At 45.1% G+C, this 19866-nt stretch overlaps 1 protein-coding gene across 2 annotated transcripts in view; it reads left to right on the top strand.

Moving 5' to 3' along the window:
• Positions 1–361: 361 nt before the first annotated feature.
• The window catches only part of slc25a14 (solute carrier family 25 member 14), a 32205-nt gene continuing 12700 nt past the window's right edge, over positions 362–19866 (top strand). The window contains exons 1-6 of one of the 2 annotated variants that reach the window (XM_052021272.1): positions 2226–2290; positions 2677–2753; positions 5679–5826; positions 8648–8742; positions 11424–11508; positions 14188–14284. In XM_052021272.1, coding sequence (XP_051877232.1) covers positions 5768–5826; positions 8648–8742; positions 11424–11508; positions 14188–14284 — 336 coding nt within the window. In that variant the 5' untranslated portion in view covers positions 2226–2290; positions 2677–2753; positions 5679–5767. Of the gene's footprint in view, positions 636–2225; positions 2291–2676; positions 2754–5678; positions 5827–8647; positions 8743–11423; positions 11509–14187; positions 14285–19866 lie in introns of those variants that run through there. The other variant, XM_052021271.1, reaches the window with a different exon arrangement.

Genomic DNA, 19866 nt, shown 5'->3' with positions numbered 1-19866 from the left:
CGATTACAATTTTCAGAAGACGTTTGGACAGGTACTTGGATAGGAAAAGGCTTAGAGGGATGTGTGGCGAAATGCAGGCAAATACGACTGGTTTAGTTAGGCAACTTGGTCAGTATGGACGAGTTGGTCCGAAGAACCTGCTGTATAACCCTATGGGGGGGGGGGGGAACAGCAGCAGCAGGAGGCACAAGTGAATCATCAGCTATGCTCCCAGTGAAGAGTGCAGCAGGGCCCGAAGGGCTGAGCGGCCGCCTTGTCACTGTTTGCAAGAGGAGCGGGACAGTCGGCGGCGGCTTGGTGCTCCCCCCAGCGGCTTCCGGCCTGAAGGACGCACGACGACGGACGGACGGTCCGCCACCGCCCTGCGCGGAAGTGACGAGCGGGCCATTGCGTCAGCAGCCGGCGCGCGGATTGACCGGCGGGGTCGGAGGATCCGTCTGGCCCTCGTGCGCGCCCCCGCTCCCCCCCACGCGCGGGCACGTGCGCCCCCCCCCCGCCCCACGCGCGGGCACGTGGGGCGCGCTCCCCCCCTCTCTCTTTCCACAGGGGCAGCGTCGGTGACGGCCGGGAAATGTCTCCCCTCAGCTGGAAGCCCTTTGTGTACGGAGGCCTGGCGTCCATCACCGCCGAGTTCGGCAAGTACTTCACCGGCCCCTTTCGCCGCCGCCGCTCCCGGTCACACCCCCGGGGCGCCTCTGCCCCCGCGTCCTGACAAGGTCAGGTCCGTCCCCCGCCCCCGTCCTCCCGCCGTCCCCGCCCCTCCACCCCACCTCTCCCCCCAACCTCCCTCCCTCCCTCCCACCTCTCCCCCCAACCTCCCTCCCACCTCTCCCCCCAACCTCCCTCCCACCTCTCCCCCAACCTCCCTCCCTCCCTCCCACCTCTCCCCCCCTCCCTCCCTCCCACCTCTCCCCCCACCCCCCTCCCTCCCACCTCTCCCCCCACCCCCCTCCCTCCCACCTCTCCCCCCACCCCCCTCCCTCCCACCTCTCCCCCCACCCCCCTCCCTCCCACCTCTCCCCCCACCAACCCCCCCACCCCCCTCCCACCAACCCTCCCACCAACCCCCCCACCTACCCCCCTCCCACCCTCTCACCCACCCATCCCACCACCCCCCGCCCCTTACCCCCCGCCTTCCAGCTCCAGACACCCGGGTCCAATCCCAACCTCCGGCGCTGCCGTTCGCACGTTCTCCCTGTGACTGCGTGGGTTTGCCCCGGGTGTTCCGGTTTCCTCCCACGACGGTGCGGGTCGGTGGGTTAATTGGTCACTTGGACAAGTTAAGTTGTCCCCATTGTGTGGGTGAGGGGAAGAATCGTGGGGGTGGTGGGGTGGGGGGAGTTGGTGGGAAAGTGGGGAGAATAAAAATATTGAGTTAATCAATATAGGATTAGAGTAAATGTGTGTTTGCTGGCTGGCATCGACTCTGTGGGCCGAAGGGCCTTGTTCCGTGCTGTATTTTTCTGATTCTGCAACTTAAGAGTCCATACAACTTTGGTTCAGACACAGACCACTGACAAGGAGACAGATGGAATCATAGTCATAGAATAATACAGCATGGAAACAGGCCCTTCGGCCCAACCAAGATTCCCATCCAAACTGGTCCAATTTGTCCACGTTTGGTCTATATCCCTCAAAACCTTTTCTATCCATATACCTGTCCAAATATGCTTTAAGTATTGTTATTGTATCTGCCTCAACCACTTCCTTTGGCAGCTCGTTCCATATACAAATCGGTGACAAGGGGATGGGAATCATAGCCACAGGCTTCAGTCTTCCTCACTGCTGGTTGGAAGAAATTTCTGATCCATCAGTACTGAATGTCATATTAGCAGGCTGACAATTTAGAGAAAATGGAGATGGCCACAGGCATGACGGGTTAGTTAAATGATGTCAGTTTTAAGGTCGTCGCCAAGGAGCAGCAAGAGAGTGAGACTTGCTTTGACTCCTTGCTGTTGTGCCCCCTTGCACTTTTCCTCTGGGGTGTATTCCTACTCACCCAACTAATCCTGTGTTAATCCAATTTTTTTTATTGTGCCCACATTCCCATTGGCTCCCCCCAGATTCTACTACTCAATTTTCAGCTGTCAAATAACCTACCAACCCATATCTTAGGAATGTGGAGGAATTTGGAGTAATTGAAGGAAACCCACACAGCCACAGGGACAACGTGCAAACGCCATTCGGTTAGCATCAGAGGTCAGAATTGAACCCTGTGTGGCAACAGCTCTTGTAGCTGCTAGTAAGGCCATAGGCTGAGGTTTGTCGCAGGAATCTATGCCATCACTCAGTAAGCTAATTTCCACCTCAAGCATTGCATATTCAACTCTGCACCTGTCTCAGCTTGCCTGTTCCAATTCTCAACCATGCCTTTATTAACCCTAGCTGAACTCCTTCATTCTACCCTCCGCATGTTTCAGGTAATCTAAAATGCTTTGTTGTGTCAGCCTTAACTTACACTAGACTCCTTTTGCCATCATCCCTGTATGTTGGTCTGCACTGTTTCTCCTCTTGATCTTTGAAATCCTCACCCCCAGTTTTTATGTATTTCAATTGTTTTAACCTTCTTAGCTTTGTTATCATGCAAGATTTTCTAATTCTTGCAATTCTCACCTCTTGATCCGTTCTGAATTTAACTGCTCCAATGTTCGATGGACTGGTGCCTCAACTGACAAGCTTCTTAGCTCTGGAGGTGTAACACTTGTCTTGGCACCTCCCTCACCACCATCCAGGGACCTAAGCAGCTCTTCCAGGTGAGGCAAAAATTAACATGCACCTCCTCCAACCTTGTCTACCGCATTTGGTGCTTCCCAATGTGACCTCCTCTACATCGGCAAGATCAAGGGCAGACTAGGTGTCTGTTTCATGGGGCACCTAAGCTCAGTCTGCAAGCGCCATCCGGGGCTCCCAGTTGCATGCCATATCAATTTCCCTTCCCATTCCCACACTGACCTGTCCATCCTCGGCCTTCTCTACTGCCAGGTTGAGGCCCAATGCAAACTAGAGGAACAACACCTCATATTCCACCTGGGTAGTCTACAACACCATAGCATATACATTGAGTTTTCCAATTTTAGATAATCCTCCCCTCCAGTTTTGTTTTTGTTTCTGCCCCCCCGCCTTACCCCTTCCCCCGCTCCCCCCTCTCTCTCCTTCCAATCCTTGTCTGGTCCTCCCATTTTTCAACCTGAAACGTTGACAATTCCTTTCCTCCCATAGATGCTGCTCAACCTGCTGAGTTCCTTCAGCAGATTGTTTATTACTCCAAATTCCAGCATCTACAGTCTCTTGTCTCTCTTCTGAACTCTGAAATCCCACTCCCTAAATAACTCCTCCTTCTCTACTATCTCTGATCAGACTTTTGGTCACCCAACCTAATATGTGGCTTAACGTTTAAAAACCTTTGCTTCTCATACCTACTCTTTGTGTCTGGTTTAATTGAATTGATTGGCTGTTGTTGACCAAGAATTCTTTCCAGTTTCCAAATTATTGCAGATTGACTGCATTCACAGGATGCAAATAGTTATCTGTCACTTGCCCAATTTAGTGGTGATGATTAGGTCATTAAAAACTGCCTTTTAAAATTGATCAGTGGTGCAAATGCTACCTGATGTGCTCAATAAATGATACCATTTCGGATTATGGGTTTGAAGTTCTCTTAGAAGTATTCAAACACAGTTTGCCATCTTAAATGGCCAGGCCATTTTCCTGTGCAGCAAGTAGCCATAAATTTACCCAAGGTGTGCCTTTTTTATATAAAAGATGTAACTCATCAAACTGCGCTTTTAAATCAAGTGAGTACAGATTTCACAAGGTTCTCGCAGTTCACAGACTGACGAATAGGACTTGGAATTCTGTGCACATCATTGTGATGTTGGCAGGTACAAAAATAATTTTAAAAGAAAGCTAATTGAGCAATGGCCTTTATGCTATGATAGGGATAGATGTTATGACAAGGCTGTGGAAAACCCAGGTTAGTTGGTCGACAACAGACCCAACCAGTTCCCCTCCACCGCCACCCTCCTCCGTCTGACTGAACTGGTACTGACCCTCAACAACTTCTCTTTCAGGTCCTCTCACTTTCTCCAAACTAAAGGTATAGCCATGGGCACGCACACATAGGTCCCAGCTATGCCTGACTCTGCGGCTATGTGGAACAGTCCATGTTCCAAGCCTACACCGGTAACGCTCCTCAACTCTTTCTCCGCTACATTGACAACTGCATTGGGGCTGCTTCCTGCACCTGTGCTGAGCTCGTCAGTTTCATCAACTTTGCCTCCAACTTCCATCTTGCCCTCAAATCTATTTGGTCCATCTCTGACACCTCTCTCCCCTTTCTGGATATCTCTGTCTCCATCTCCAGAGACAGATTAACCACAGAGATCTTTTACAAACCCACAGCTACCTTGACTACAGCTTTTTCCACCCAGTCACTTGCAAGGATGCCACCCCCCTTCTCCCAGTTCCTCTGCCGCATCTGCTCCCATGATGAGGCTTTCCACTGGAGGACATCCGAGATGTCCTTCTTCAGTAAATGGGGTTTCCCTTCCACCACCATCAATGCTGCCCTCACCCACATCTCCTCCATTTCCCACACGTCTGCCCTCATCCCATCTCCCCTCCGCCCCCCTCCCCCCACCCCCAACATTACAGGGACAGAGTTCCCCTTGTCCTCACCTACCACCCCGTGAGCCTCCACATCCAAGACATCTGTTTCTGTGCTGCACGGCTCTGAGTCCATGACTGAAAGGTTTCAAACTGTATAGTAGAAAAAGTGAATTTGTGAAATTAGGTCACACATCAGTCGTGATCTCATTGAATGATATTAACAGCTCATTGGGCTCAATAGCCCACACCTCTTCCTATCTTCCTCTGCTCATAGACCAAGAAATGGTCTTTTGTATTTCTCTTTGTGCAGTTGTCTGTCTTTCCTCAATTAGCTTGATACATTTTGACTTTGCTCACTGGGACAGCAGCATAAACTGGTAAAGATTAACGATCCAAACATTTTCACTTACTCTCAATGTATAGTTGTAGTTCATTCATCTTTAGTCATCTGTTGCTATCACATCTTCTGCCGTCTCCCCTGTAATGCGATGCCAGTGGTGGTGGTAGAAGCAGATAAGATAGTAATGCTTAACAGGTATTTGGACAAACATGAACAAGCAGGGAGTGGAGGGATACAGACCATGTGCAGGAAGATGGGATTAGTTTAGATTGGCAACATGGTCAACATGGATATGGTGGGCCAAAGGACTTGTTCCTGCCCTATGCTGTTCTATTCTATGTTTTAGAATTTATTATTTTAAATCTGGAATTCTGATGTTGGGAATTCCCATTTACTGAGTTCCCCAGCTGCCCTCCCCAGAGCATTGACTCCTTTTTGACCATGTTTATACCCTGTTTTACAGTGCTACCTGCTAATATATCACAGCAATTACTTGGATGACAGCTAACCAATCTCTCTGTATCTTGTGCTTTGAAAACGTCTTGGGATTGATTTTATTAATTCTCTTCTCTGCAACTTCATTTGATTCCTCTAGGAGACACTGCAAAATTGCTGGCCCAGCATCCTTCAGCCTATAATATGATAGTCGATTGTTATAACTTATTAGCCATTATTTGGGTTTCCTTGTTAAAATTTAAGGAGTAAAAAGCTGTTTTTTCCACTCTGCTAGGCACTTTTCCGATAGACCTCACTAAAACCCGACTGCAAGTTCAGGGCCAAACTCTTGATTTGCGTTATAAGGAGATTAAATACAGAGGAATGCTGCATGCCCTATTTCGAATATTTAAAGAGGAAGGATTGAGGGCTCTCTATTCTGGGTAAGTATAGATTAAAGCTCTTGTATGAATGCTTCATTTGAATCTACCTCAACTATTGCCTCAGTTGTGCATTCCAGAATTTCACCGCGGCTCTTTAATCTTGGGTTTGTAAACACAAACATCCTTCTCCATCCTCAACCTCTCCTGTTCCCAGCGCCACTTATCTCTGCAGAAAATGATTCTCACATCACAGCTAAACTTTCAGATTCCTAACTGTCCTCCACAACATTTTGGTAGCTACTGATCAGCCTATTGCCCACTTTTGGTGCTCTTGTATCCTTTAAAATGGCTGCCAGAACCTTGATCTTTGACTCTTGAGTTTAAATTGCACAGACTTGAAAGTGTACAATGCACAACTTGTTCATTCATCTATTACTAAATCAAGTAATATCAGGATCTTGTCTCATTAGCCAGAACTGCTCACTGGTTCACTCTGGAAGGTTTCTCCACTGCAAACCACATTTGGAAATCCTTTTCCATATTACTTGTGTCCTCAGTTGCCAATAAGCGCGAGGAGCACTGAAACTATCTGATCAGCCGTCTCTACCTCATTCCTCTTTTTTTTTCGGGTCTGTCTTTCTCTGGCTTCAATCTGATCTCCCTGTAACCCTGTTTATTTTGTTTGGGACCTACTCCTCCTGATCCTTAAAACAATTCCCATAACTATTGATCACCCAACTTCTAATTACAATTGATTCCCTTGATTTCCTTTGCCTTTTCAAGTCCTGCCCCATTTTCTGTCTTTCTTTCCTGTTTACTCCCCATCCCTATTAAATCCATTCACTTTAAGTCACAGGATGTGCCTGCAAAGTGTGGAGGGTCTCCACTGGTGGTATATAAATACATGTTGTTTGGTTAAAGTTGGGTAGGTTGCGTGTGATGATTATTTCTGAAAGTGCATTGAACACTGGTAAACTTGGAGAATGCTGTTAAATAAAAATATACATCCTTGACAATATCCTGTATGTGGTACCATCATACAAGAACACAAGAAAATAGAAGCAATAGTTGGCTACTTGGCCCCTCAAGCCTGCCGTGTCATTCAATATGATCATGGCTGATCTGTGCTGTCCTCTTCTTTACTAGTTCCCCATAACCCTTAATTTCTTGATCTTTCAAATATTTATCCATCTTCACCTTAAGTGTATCAAACGATCTGGCTTCCACCACCCTCGGGGGGCAGAGGATTCAGAGTCAAAGTCAAGTTTATTGTGCACATGTATGCACAGATGCAATAAAAAAAACTTGCTTGCAGCAGTATCATAGGCACACAGCATCATATAAGCAGCATTCATAAGAAAAACATAAACATGAATTATACACAATTTTTACAAGAAAGAACACAATTAGAACAAAAAAACAAAATCCATTTTAGTGCAAAGTGATCAAAGTAGCCATAGTGTTGCTAAACTGTAGTGATTAGAGTTGTGCTAGTTGGTTCAAGAACTGAATGGTTGAAGGGAAGTAGCTTCTCTGAAAGCTGGTGGTGTGGGACCTCAGGCTTCTGTACCTCCTGCCTGATGGTAGCTGTAAGAAGACGGCATGGCCCAGCTGATGGAGATATTTGATGATGGATGTTGCTTTCTCTAGGCATCGCTTCCTGTTGATACTACCAATGGTGGGGAGGGATCTGCCCATGACTTTCCAGAGGTTCACTACCCTCCGAGAGAAGAAATCTCTGTGCATCTCACTTTTAAGTGACCAGTCCCTTACTTTTTAACTGTGCCCCCTTGTTCAGGACTCTCCCACTAGTGGAAATATCTCAACAGTTACACCATCAAGCTCCCTTAGGATTTTGTATGTCTAAATAAGGTCATTCCTCATTCTTCTAAACCCCAAGAAAAAGACTTAAACTGTCCAGCCTCTCTTCAAAGGACAACCCCCTCATCCCAGAGATTAGCATGGTGAATCTGCTTTGGACTGTCTCCAAATACTACTCTATCCTTTTTCGGATAAAGAGTCCAAAACTGTGCGCAGTAGTCCAGGTGCGGCCTCTCCAACACCCTGTACAAACCTGCCTTTTCTTAAACTCCAGCCCCTTTGCAACAAAGGCAAAAATGATGTTTTCCTTAACTGCATGTTGGACCTGCCTGTTCTTGCAATTCATGCACTAGAACACCTAGACCATCTGAACTTCACCCATTTGCAGTCTCTGTCCATTTAGTTAATTTCATTCCTTTTGATTTCTCCTGCAGAAGTGCGTGACTTCACACTTCCCCACATTAAACTCCATTTGACAGGTTTTCACCCAATTGTTTGATCTATCTGTATCCTGTTGCGGAATCACAATGTTGTGTTTGCAACACCTGTTGTTAGAAAACAGGCTGCTATCTCTACTATTTCTTTAATGAAAGAATGTTCCATGTACAAAGTGATTATGCAAATAGGGTAAAGAAAGCTAATATTGATAGCAAATAAACAAGAGCCTATATCTGGTGGAACAATTGTGTTTGTCTGTGTTAAAAACAGAAAATGTTGGAAATGCTGATCAAACTAGGCATCATCTGTGGAGAGAGAAGCAGAGTCTGACCTCTCTTTGGACTATTTCCAATATTTCCTGTCTTAATTTCAGATCTCCAGCATCCAGTGTTTTGCTTTTAGAGGTACATGACTGGAATGAAGGAATGGGCTGAAAATTTGGATTGTAAACAAGTCTCCCTTCTTAACTTATGGACATGGTGCACCATTTGGTGATTGGATAGAGAAAACACTGACGCTGAGGGTGCAGAGATGAGCTGGTGCTGAACCAATATGGGACTATAGCATAACTCATTTTTGAATGCAGGCTAGTCTGTTATAATGTTTTTATCTCCTGATACAGCATAAGCCCAGCACTGTTGCGGCAAGCGTCCTATGGCACCATCAAAATCGGAACATACCAAAGTTTGAAACGCTTGTTTGTAAGCTGCCCAGAAGGTTAGTTTTACTTAACGTTTGATGATGATTTGTCTTGTCCTTGTACACCATGCCACCTGCAACATAGCACTACTGCTTCCTCACTATATCCAAGTCACCTGAAATTCCAAGAACTTTTGATTTGATTTCCTGGACTGTGACTATTCCCTCCCTATCTGACTGCTTGATCTTCAAAAAAAAAATTGCATGTGTTACCCTTCTTGTTAAAGCTGATTTTGGGTACTAATTGAGCGGTCAATTTTACACATGACTGAGAGCGCCAGAAGCAACTTAGGATAACGCTACGATAATTCCAACGCACAATATTTATAATTTTGTGAGATAAGTTGATTTGTTTTCCTCTCAGTTAATATTTGTGGGAAAGAGTGCTTGATAGTGACCTTGAATGATAGCACAATAACACTTGGCTGAGTGATAGGGAAAAACATAGTCCAATGACTGAGTTGGACCAGTAATGCAATAACGTTTACTAGGAGCTGGTATTGCACCATGACTAGGAGCAGAAAGGTGGCACAATGTTGCCTAGCTTAGAAAAGCCACAACACAGAACTGCTTGTGAGCTTATCTAGTAAGTAACAGATTGAGTTAAGTGATCCAAAGATTAATCACTCAGATCAAACATCTGCAGTCCTGAATGGTGGTGAGTAGTTAAACAGTTTGAGAAGATGAAATGGATCCAAGAACATCACCAGTATCGACTATGACTTAACCCAGAACACAAGTGCCAAAGTCAAGGCTGGTACATTTGGATGGATCTTCCTGAGATCTCCACCAACCAATTTGATTTGATCTACTCAATAGCAAGGAATAGTTGAGAACATTGTATGCAGTAAAGGCCATGGGATTGGATAACATCCTGACTGTAGTGGTTGTACAGCACAGAAACAGGCCCTTCAGCCCACTGAGTCCATGCCAACCTTCTTGCCCCGCTACCTTAATACTTTTGCTTGCAGTAAGTTCATATCATCTAGGCCATGCCTATTCATGTGCCTGTCTAAACGTCTCTTAAACATAGTGATTGTATCTGATTCCACCACCACCTCTGGCAATGCATTCCAGATGTCACTCAATAAAAATCCCCTTTAAGTTTCCTCCCTCTTATCTTAAACCTCTTGTTTTTCATACCCCTACCAGGGTGAAAGAATCTTACTCTCTATCTATGCCTTTAATAATTTTATAAACCTCCATCAGGTTACCCGTCAGCCTCCTTGGCTAGATTCACGTATAACCAAACTACTTCAGTAGTTACAACACCGACATCAGTTACAACCAACTGTGGAAAATTTCCCAGCTATGTCATGTCAACAAGAAAAGTCAAATCTAGTCAGATTAATTGCTACCTCCTCAGTGTATTCTCAGTGTAATGGAAGGTGTTATTAACAGCATTCTCAATGATAGTTGCAATAATGTGCTCATTCATGATCACTTTAGGTTTCACCAGAACTACTTACCTCTAGAAAAGCAAAAATACCGCAGGTGCTGGAAATCTGAAATGAAAGTGGCAAATGCTGGAAATACTCAGCAAGTCAGACAGCCTTTGTGATGAAAGGTCTGTGAATGGCCCGACCTGCGGACTATTTCCAGTATTTTATTTCTCCGGTATTTTCTGTTCTTGTTCCCCTTGGCTCGAGACCTCTTGCAGACCAAACAAGTGCTGAATTCCAAGGCAAGGTGCAAACTGACTAACCTTCAGAAAAGGAAGCCTTTGTCCAAGTATGACATCAAGGAGAGCTGGCTTAAAAAAAAATCAATGGGAATTGATGGAAAAGAATTAACTGGCTAGAATCCTACCTCACACAAGGACAGCCTACAAATTGCCCTTCTTGATGAATACCATACTGACTTGGGAGCATATTACCTTTGCTTTATCAACATGGCATCTAAAGTCTGGAACTCTCTCATCAATTATTCTGAGCATGCCTTAACTGGTACTTCAAGGAGTTTGACTAACTCAAGGTGGTTATGAATAGTTAATTATAGATTGGACAGTGAATGCCAGCAATGCTATCATCCTATTAAATAAATTAAAAACCAGGAGCCAGATTTATGATACAGAGACTTGATGTCCTGACTGGAAACCAGATTAATATGCAGTAACATTTGACCCCGTGATAATGAGTCAAGAAGACTATTCAGAACCACATCATTCTGTGACTAGGAACGAGAATGACAGGGTGATGATGGGGACACAAGGCTGCAGGCGCTGGAATCTGGAGCAAAGAAACAAACTATTGGAAGATGCGGGGTCTCGACCCAAAGTGTTGACCATCCCTTTGCCACAGATGCTGTTTGACCAGCTGAGTTCCTCCAGCAGTTTGTTTTTTACGACAGAGTGATAACACTTAATCTTACAATTAGGTAGAGTCATAGAGTATGAAAACAAGCATTTGTTTGCTGTAAAAATCTAATTGGTTCACCAAGTTCTCATTGCCTTCATAAGTATGTATTGCATTTGATTCCAATCCCATACAGTAGCCTGGGGACACTTGGTATGGCCAAGTCTATCGTGCAGCCCTACATTCCTCCAAAAGCAAGCATTCAGCGTTGTGGTTGGTGTGACATTTAAGAATGTTTATTCTCTTGAGCCTATTGATGTTATACCATTCATTATTTTTAAATTCTAAGTTACTTCTGTATTTTTGGCTTGCCTTTCCACTCATGCAAGTGCACTCAATTTACAGATGAACCTCTGCTTGTAAATGTTTTCTGTGGAATTCTTGCTGGAGTAGTTTCGTCCTCGATAGCCAACCCTACAGATGTCCTAAAAGGTACAGTGGTAACCTTTTAATTATGTATGTTCTGATTAACACATGGCTGGGTGAATCTAACCTTGATCTGTGAGTTGAGAAGTTTATGGGATTAAGAATGCTGGACAGTGCTTCTGTGCAAACAGAACTCACAGGTTACCACACAGAGCTACTGCCTCAGGTTTGACCCTGACGCCTGGTTCTGTCTGTGTGGAGTTTGCACATTCTGCTCAAGAAAGGATGCACTGTCATTGGAGACAGTCCAGAAGAGATTCACAGGCTAATTCCAGAGAAGATAAGATAGGATCTTTATTGGTCATATGTACATCAAAACACACAGTGAAATACAGCTCTTGCGTAGTGATTTTGGGGGGCAGCCCGCAAGCGTCACCACGCTTCCGGCACCAACATAGCATGCCCACAACTTCCTAACCTGTACATCTTTGGAATGTGGGAGGAAACCAGAGCACCTGGAGGAAACCCACGCAGACACTGGGAGAACGTATAAACTCCTTACAGACAGTGGCCGGATTTGAACCCGGGTCTCTGGCGCTGTAAAGCATTATGCTAACCACTATGCTACCGTACCTGCCATGAACAGCTAAGGAAATTAGGTCTATAGCGACACAGTGTGGCAGCTAGTAGAGCTGCAGCTTCACAGCGCCAGAGACCCAGGTTCAATCCTGACTTCCAGTGCTGTCTGTGTGGAGTTTGCATGTTCTCGCTGTGATAGTGTGGGTTTCCTCCGGGTGCTCCAGTTTCCTCCCACATCCCAAAGATGTGTGGGTTGGTAGGTTAACTGGCCATTGTAAATTTCTTCCAGTGTGTGGTTGAGTGGTAGAAACTGGCAGGAGTTGTTAAGAATGTGGGGGAAAGAAAATGGGATTAATGTAGTTTTGGTGTTACTGGGTAGTTGAGGGTCAGCACAGACTGGATGTGTCGTAGGGTTTCCGTGCTGTATCTCTCTATGACTCTCAGGGCCTCTCTACTCCCAAACTTAACTTCTACAAAGAACCTTAATCAGTGCCCTCCTTTGGATAAGGCAACATCCTCTCCATAATCATTGGGCACCAGGTGCAACCCATCCTTCGGTATCTATCCATGATTCTTTCAACATCATTAAGATTTTGTCTGGATTGTTTTTCCAGTTCATCTAGTTGCAAGCCTGCAAATGTCACAGGTGATGGAGAGTTGGTAGGTTCATCTTTGTGGAAAGTATTGGGGGTAATGGTAAGGAGATACTCCATTATTGAACTCAAAGAGCTCCTCAGTTCTTTGTTGTCTTGAAGGAATGATTAGGGAAGGGTCTGAACTGCATTGTACAGTTTCTTGAAGACAGATATCAGTTTCCTTGTAATGAAGGACAGCGACTACTGTTTAGTTTTGATAGGGTTGTGGAAGATTCCTACAGTGCAGCTAGAGAGATCACAGTGGGAGGGAGAGATTGAAACCAGGTGACACTTTGTAAATGGCAACACTTTTCCTTTTCTTGGTAGTTTGCCTGCACAGAGGGTGACCCTATGCCTTAACTTGGAATGGCTTCTGTTTCCCACAAGTTCATTAAGTACTTGAGAGATAATTCCAGAGCATAATTATTCCCTGGCACTTCACCTTCATCAGGCCTGATATCATAATCTAAGCTAACACTACACTGTAGCCCTTAATGAGGTTGTTGGTGGTGTTGCTATTCAGATAAAATATAAAAACAAAGTCCTCCTTTCTTGGGCATGCAAAAAATATTCATGTGAAGGACTTGAGAGTTCTGCTAGTGTTCTGTTACCAGGATAAATTTTCACTTATTGAAATCACTACTCATTGCTGTGCTGTGTGAGGAGAACTGCAGTGTGTGTCACACCGTGACCAAGATTTACGTGTTGGCTTCGTTTAGGAAATTTCTGATCTGCATGGTTTACATAGGGTCATGGAATAATAGTTATGGAATTGTACAGCACAGAAACAGGTCCTTCAGCCCACATTGTCCATGCTACCTGCAATTACCAACCTACACTAATCCCATTTACCCATTTTAGATCCATAGCCTTCTATGATTCAGGTACTTACCTAGATGTCTCTTAAATGTTGTAAGAGTCTCTGCCTCCACCACCTCTTCTGGCAGCGCATTTCAAAGTCCAACCACCTGTGAAAAATTCCCCTTCAGATCCTGTAAAGCTCCTACATCCTACCTTAAACCTATGCCCTCTTGTCTTTGAGGAAATCAGGTAAACATTTTTGCTATCTACCCCATCCCCCTTATTACTTTATTAATCTCTATCAGGTCACCCATCAGCCTCCTCCAGAGGAAACAAATCCAGTCTATATGTCTAGTGAAGCTCCTTTGCACACACTCCAGCGTAATCACATCCTTCCTATAGTGCAGTAACCAGACTGCACACAATATTCCAAGTGCAGCCTAATCAACTTTTTATAAACCTGTAACATGATGTCCCAGCCCTTGTATTCTGTGCCACAGCTGATAAAGTCAAGCGTCCCATATGCCTTTTACACCATCTTATCCACCTGTGCTGTCATTTTCTGGGATCTAAGAAATCTTAAGTTTCACATGAGGCAGACTACTGATAGCATTGTTAGGGAATGAATGGTCTTTATGAATTAAGCTATTGCAAACAACCCCTAATTCTAATGCTTTTCTTGGTTGATGCAACATGTATGAATTTTTATTTGTTTAATTTCTCTTTCAGATACGGATGCAAGCACAAAGTGACCTTTGTCAGGGAAGTATGATTGGTAATTTCATTAATATCTACCAGCAAGAAGGTACCAGGGGCTTATGGAGGGTAAGTATTCAGTGGTCACAGTACCAGAAATGCCTTTGCAGATGTTCATCCACTTTTCTGCTTTCCTGAAACTTATCTTGTGTTAGGATGAGTTACACATCAGTAGCTGCTCAATGCTACTTCCAAGAAACCTGTTTCTTTCCTCAAATGGTCATTCTTGGTGCACAGGGATGGAAGTGATGCTAGGTAAGTTATTGATTTTAGGTCAGAGATTGATAGATTTTTAAACAAAGGTTATGGGGGCAAAGGTGAGTGAATGGAACTGGGTCACAGAGAACTACAAAGTGATGGAACAGGTTTGAGATATTAAATAACTTACGCCTATAATTATGATCTACTTGGGCATAGGCTGTGTACTGGTGATGGAAATGCTGAATAATTGTTTAATTTATTTTGTTTAAAAGTTTTGGTATGGCATGGATCTATAAGACTATCAGGAAGGGAGTCGATGGAATGAGATTTTAGGAATGTTAGAGTTATGGAGAAATTGCTTTGTAAAGGAATGGTGCGTGTGGGGAGTGGATCTATAAAAATGTGAGTTTGATAGTATCTGAAGGAAAGCAGGACCATCAGAGGAGGTTGGTAACGGGATTGGAGATGTTTAGTGACTGGCTGCTGAGAATTAGTCAGGAGTCTGGATATTTCCCTGGGCTTGTGCGACAATGACAAAGCTTGCATTTGTATATATATTTTTTAATGTGGTAAAACTCAAAAGCATTTTACAGAATATCTTATACCAGTTAATGTGAAGTATTACATGAGATGATCAAAATTTTATATATAGTCATATTTACATGAGAGAAGAGAGGCAGAGAGGTTTAGGGAAAGTATTCGAGAACTTGGGCCTCAATTGAAGTTATTGGTGGGGTGGGGGGGGGAGGGGAGGTTTGCAGGAAACTGAGGGACAAGGTTACAAGGTTAATCTGCACTTGGAATGGCAAGGATTAATCAAAGATGGTCAGCTTGGTTTTATTAAGGGGAGATCCTGTCTGACCAATTTGTTTGAATTTGTCAACAAAATATATTGATAAAGTTAGTAAAATTGGTAAGGTCCTACATGGAGATTGGTCCAAAAGCCTGTGACTACCTTTTGTATTTTCAGCAAGTAAGTCTTTGTTTGCTGATGACATAAAAATCAGTAGTGCTGTTGATAGTGAGGAGGCTACTTGTAGACTACAGGATGATATTGATCAGTTGCTAAGATGGGCAGAGTAATGGCGGATGGAATTTAATTCTGATAAGTGTGACCTGATGCACTTTTGGAGGACTAATAAGGACAGGACATGTACATGAATGATAACACCTTGGGTGGTATTGAGGAACCCCTGTAAAAATCCAAGGATCCCTAGAGGTGGCAACACAGGTAGATAAGAATATTGTAAAGGATAAATGGGATATCTGCCTTCATTAGCCCAGGTACAAAATATAAGAGTATGAAGTTATGGTACAATTTTATAAAGTAATGGTTAGGCCACAGGTGAAGTATTGTGTACCATTCTGGTTGTTGCACTATAAGAAGGAGGTGATTGTACTGGAGACGACGCAAAGGAGATTCACCAAAATGTTATCTGGAATAGAGTGTCTCAGTTAGGAGAGACTGGACAGGCTGGGTTTGTTTTCTTTTGAGTGGAGGAGGCTGAGGGGACCTGATACAAGTGTATAAAATTATGAAAGGCATAAGTACTATGAAAGCCTTTCCCCATGGCAGCACTGAAACAGGCTCTTCGGCCCACCATGTTCATGCTGCCCATTGTACTTATCTACTCTAGTGCCCTTTGCCTGCATTAGGTCCCTAGCCTTCTATCCCTTGGCAATTCAAGCACTTGTCTAGACACTTCTTAAATATTGTGATGATATCTGCCGCGACCACCTCTTCAGGCAGTGTATTCCCGTCTCTAACCACCCTCTGTGTGATTAAAATTCCCCCTCAGATCCCCTCTAAACCTTCTTCCTCTCATCTTAAACCTATGTCCTCCAGTCTTAGGCACCCCCACTATGGGGAAAAAGAATTTTATTATCTACCCTATCTATCTACCTCAGAATTTTATCCAGCTCTATCAAGACACCCCTCTACCCCAAGTAAAACAAACCCAGCCTATCCAATCTCTCCTTGTAATCATAAAGCCCCAATACAGGCAACATCCTAGTGAAACTCCTCTGCAACTCCTTCGATGCTTGCTTGCTTATCTGTCTTGCAGCTGTAAATTCTCCAATCGAAAGAGCAGGCTGGCAGATAATAGCCAGGGAATCCAGTGAACTTATGTTCTGGTGTTAGAGTTCCACAGGGGTGTACAGTTGGTAACTGGTGGCCGGAACGTGACCAATGTATTTAGCGTTGTCATGTTACAGCTTTACAAAATATTGGTTAGGCCTCATCAGGAGTATTCTGTGCAGTTTTGGTCGCCACACTACAAGAAGGATGTGATTGCACTGGAGAGGGTGTGGAGGAGATTCTGCAGGTTGCCTAGATTGGAGCATTTCGGTTATGAGATTGGATAGGCTGGGTTTGTTGTCCCTGGTGAGAGGAGGCTGAGGGGTGACCTAAGAGAGGTATAGAAAATTATGAGTGGCATTGATAAGGTAGATAGCAAAAATCTTTTTCACATGGTGGGAGTATTAAAGACAAGGGGCCATAGGTATCGGGTGAGAGATGGGAGGTTTAGAGGGGATCTCAAGGTTAATTTTTTCACCCAGATTGTGTTTGGAGTCTGGAACATGCTGTTTGAAGAGTTGGTGATGCAAATACAATCACAAAATTTAAGAAGCATTTAAACAAGTACTTGAATTGCCATGACATAGGCTACGGACCTAATGTGGATAAATGGGATTTGTGTAGATGGGTACAATGGGAGGTTTGGGTATGACAGGCCGAAGAGCCTATTTCTGTGCTGTGCAGCTCCATGACTCTTGCTGACCAACTGCACCAATTGGATCAGCTCCCCAAGGTAGCCTTTCCACGCTGAGCCACTAGAGGGGTCTTCACACCATATTCCTGGAACAGCAGTGCAGAGCAAAATGGAGGAGGCAGGGGTTTGTGTCGGGTTACAGGGCACAAGAGGGTGCAGCCTGAGCAGGAGACTTTTTAAAGTATATTTGTTATGTACCTGGGAGTGTTTAGACAGCAAGACCAAGAGGGCTATTATAACTAGTTAGTTCTATGTGGGGCAGAGCACCATCCAATTGCACTCTGACCTCTCTGTTCGTGACCTCCTGCACTGTTACAACAGGGCCTAACGTGAGCTCAAGGAACAGCACTTCATCTTCCATCTGGGCAATTGAAGACTGTAGGGCTTGAAATTGAATTCTCCGACTTCAGATAGCATGCTCTTTCTTTCTGTTTGTATCAGGACTGGCCATTTATGCTTGTCATTCCTGTCCCCACCTTTTTATTTCCATTTTATATTCTGGCGTGCTTAGCACGTCTCAGCAAAACAACCTGTACAATATCACCCAGACTTCACAATATTAACAACATGTTACATAGACAAAGGAGCTTAACGATGTCATTTCACCATACAACAAATGTTTGCTTTGTTCCACCCATTATCCTCTCCTGCCTTCCCTGCCACTTAAACTTGCTTTCTCAGTTCTGATGAAGGGTTTTTGACATGAAATGATAACTGGTTTCTCTTTCCACAGAAAGACTGGACAAATAAAGGACTGCAGATGCTGGAATCTAGATGAAAAACACTATGATACTGGAGGAACTCAGCAGGCCAGGTAGCATCTATGGAGTAAAGCAGGTGGTCAATGTTTCGGGTCAGGACCCTTCTTCAGGACTGAAGGTAGGAAAAGGGGAAGCCCAATATATAGGAGGGAAAAGCAAAGCAGTGATAGGTGGACAAAAGTGTGGAGGCGGGGTGGGCACATGGTGGTGATAGGTAGATGCAGGTAAGAGATAGTGATAGGCAGGTGGAGGGGAGAGCAGATCCACTGGGGGAATGGGTAAAGGGTAAGAAGAGAAAGGAAGAAAAAAGGGCTAGGAAAGGGAAGAAGAGAAGAAGCATGGTGGGGGGGAGGGTTCGTGGGGAAGAGGTGTGGGGATTAGGTGTGGGGATTACCTTACGTGGGAGAATTCAATGTTCATGCCGTTAGGCTGCAAGGTCCCAAGGTGGAAAATGAGGTGTTGTTCCTCCACTTTGTGCTTGGAATTCTCCTGGCAGTGGAGGAGGTTGAGAACTGTCATATCAGTGACAGTGTGGGAGAGGGAGTTGAAGTAACTGGCAACGGGAAGATGCAGGTTGTGGTTACGGACAGAGGGCAGGTGTTCTGCGAAACAGTCACCTAGTCTGTGTTTGGTCTCACCAATGTAGAGGAGGCCACACTTGGAGCTCTGAATGCAGTGGATGATATTAAGGGAGGTGCAGGTGAATCTCTGTCTCACCTGGAAGGAGTGTTTGGGTCCCTGGATGGGAGTGATGGACGTGGTGCAGGGGCAGGTGTTACAAGGGGGACCCTATCCCTGTTGGGTCTGGGAGGGGTGGGGGTGAGAGCGGAGGTGCAGGAAATAGCAGGGATATGGGTCTCTTGACCACAGTCGGGGGGAAGCCCCGGTTAGAAAAGAAGTTGGACATCTCAGATGTCCTGGAGTGGAAAGTCATATCGTGGGGGCGGAGGCGGAGAAATTGGGAAAAAGTGATAGCATCCTTGCAAAAGACCGGGTGGGAAGAGCTGTAATCGAGGTAGCTGTGGGTGTCAGTGGGTTTGTAGAAGATGTTAGTGGATAAGGAATCTCCTGAGATGGAGACAGAAAGATCGAGGAAGGAGAGAAATGTGTTAGAGAGATCTAAGTGAATTGGAGAACTGGGTGAAAATTACTGGCAAAATTTTTTGAAAACTGTCGAGTTCCGCACGGGTACAAGAGGTGGCACCAATGCAGTTGTCAATATAGCAGAAGAAAGAGTTGAGAAATGGGGCCGTAGTGGGCTTGGAACTGAGACTGTTCAACGTGGCCAGCGAAGAGGCAGGCATAGCTGGGGCCCATGCACGTGCCCATAGCTACACCCTTGGTCTGTAGAAAGTGAGAGGAATTGAAAGTAAAGTTGTTAAGCATGAGGACAAGTTCAGTCAGGCGGAGGGGAGTGTTAGTGGAAGGGGACTGGTTTTTCTGTCTCTGGTCAAGAAAGAAGTGGGGGGCAGTGAGGCCGTCATGAACGGGAATGGAGGTATATAGGGACTGGACATCCATGGTGAAGATGAAGATGTGCATGCTGGAGAACTTAAAGCTATGGAAGAGTTGGAGAGCATGTGATGTGTCATGGACATAGGTGGGAAGGGAATGGACCGGGGGACAGGATAGTGTCCAGGTAGGAGGATACGATCTCCACGGGACAAGAGCAGATGCAACACTGGCCCTACACCACCCCATCATTTCCATCCAGGGACCCAAACAGTCCTTCCAGGTGAGACAGAGATAAACCTGCACCTCCAACTGCATTCGGAGCTCCAAGTGTGGCCTCCTCTACATCGGTGAGACCAAACGCAGACTAGGTGACCGTCTCACATAACACCTGTGCTCTGTCCATAACAGTGACTGGCATCTTCCCGTTGCCGGTCACTTCAACTCCCCCTTCCACACTCAC

The sequence above is a fragment of the Pristis pectinata genome, chromosome 8 (genome assembly GCF_009764475.1).
Source record: "Pristis pectinata isolate sPriPec2 chromosome 8, sPriPec2.1.pri, whole genome shotgun sequence".
Classification (NCBI taxonomy): domain Eukaryota; kingdom Metazoa; phylum Chordata; class Chondrichthyes; order Rhinopristiformes; family Pristidae; genus Pristis; species Pristis pectinata.
This window is presented reverse-complemented; position numbering and strand designations above follow the sequence as displayed.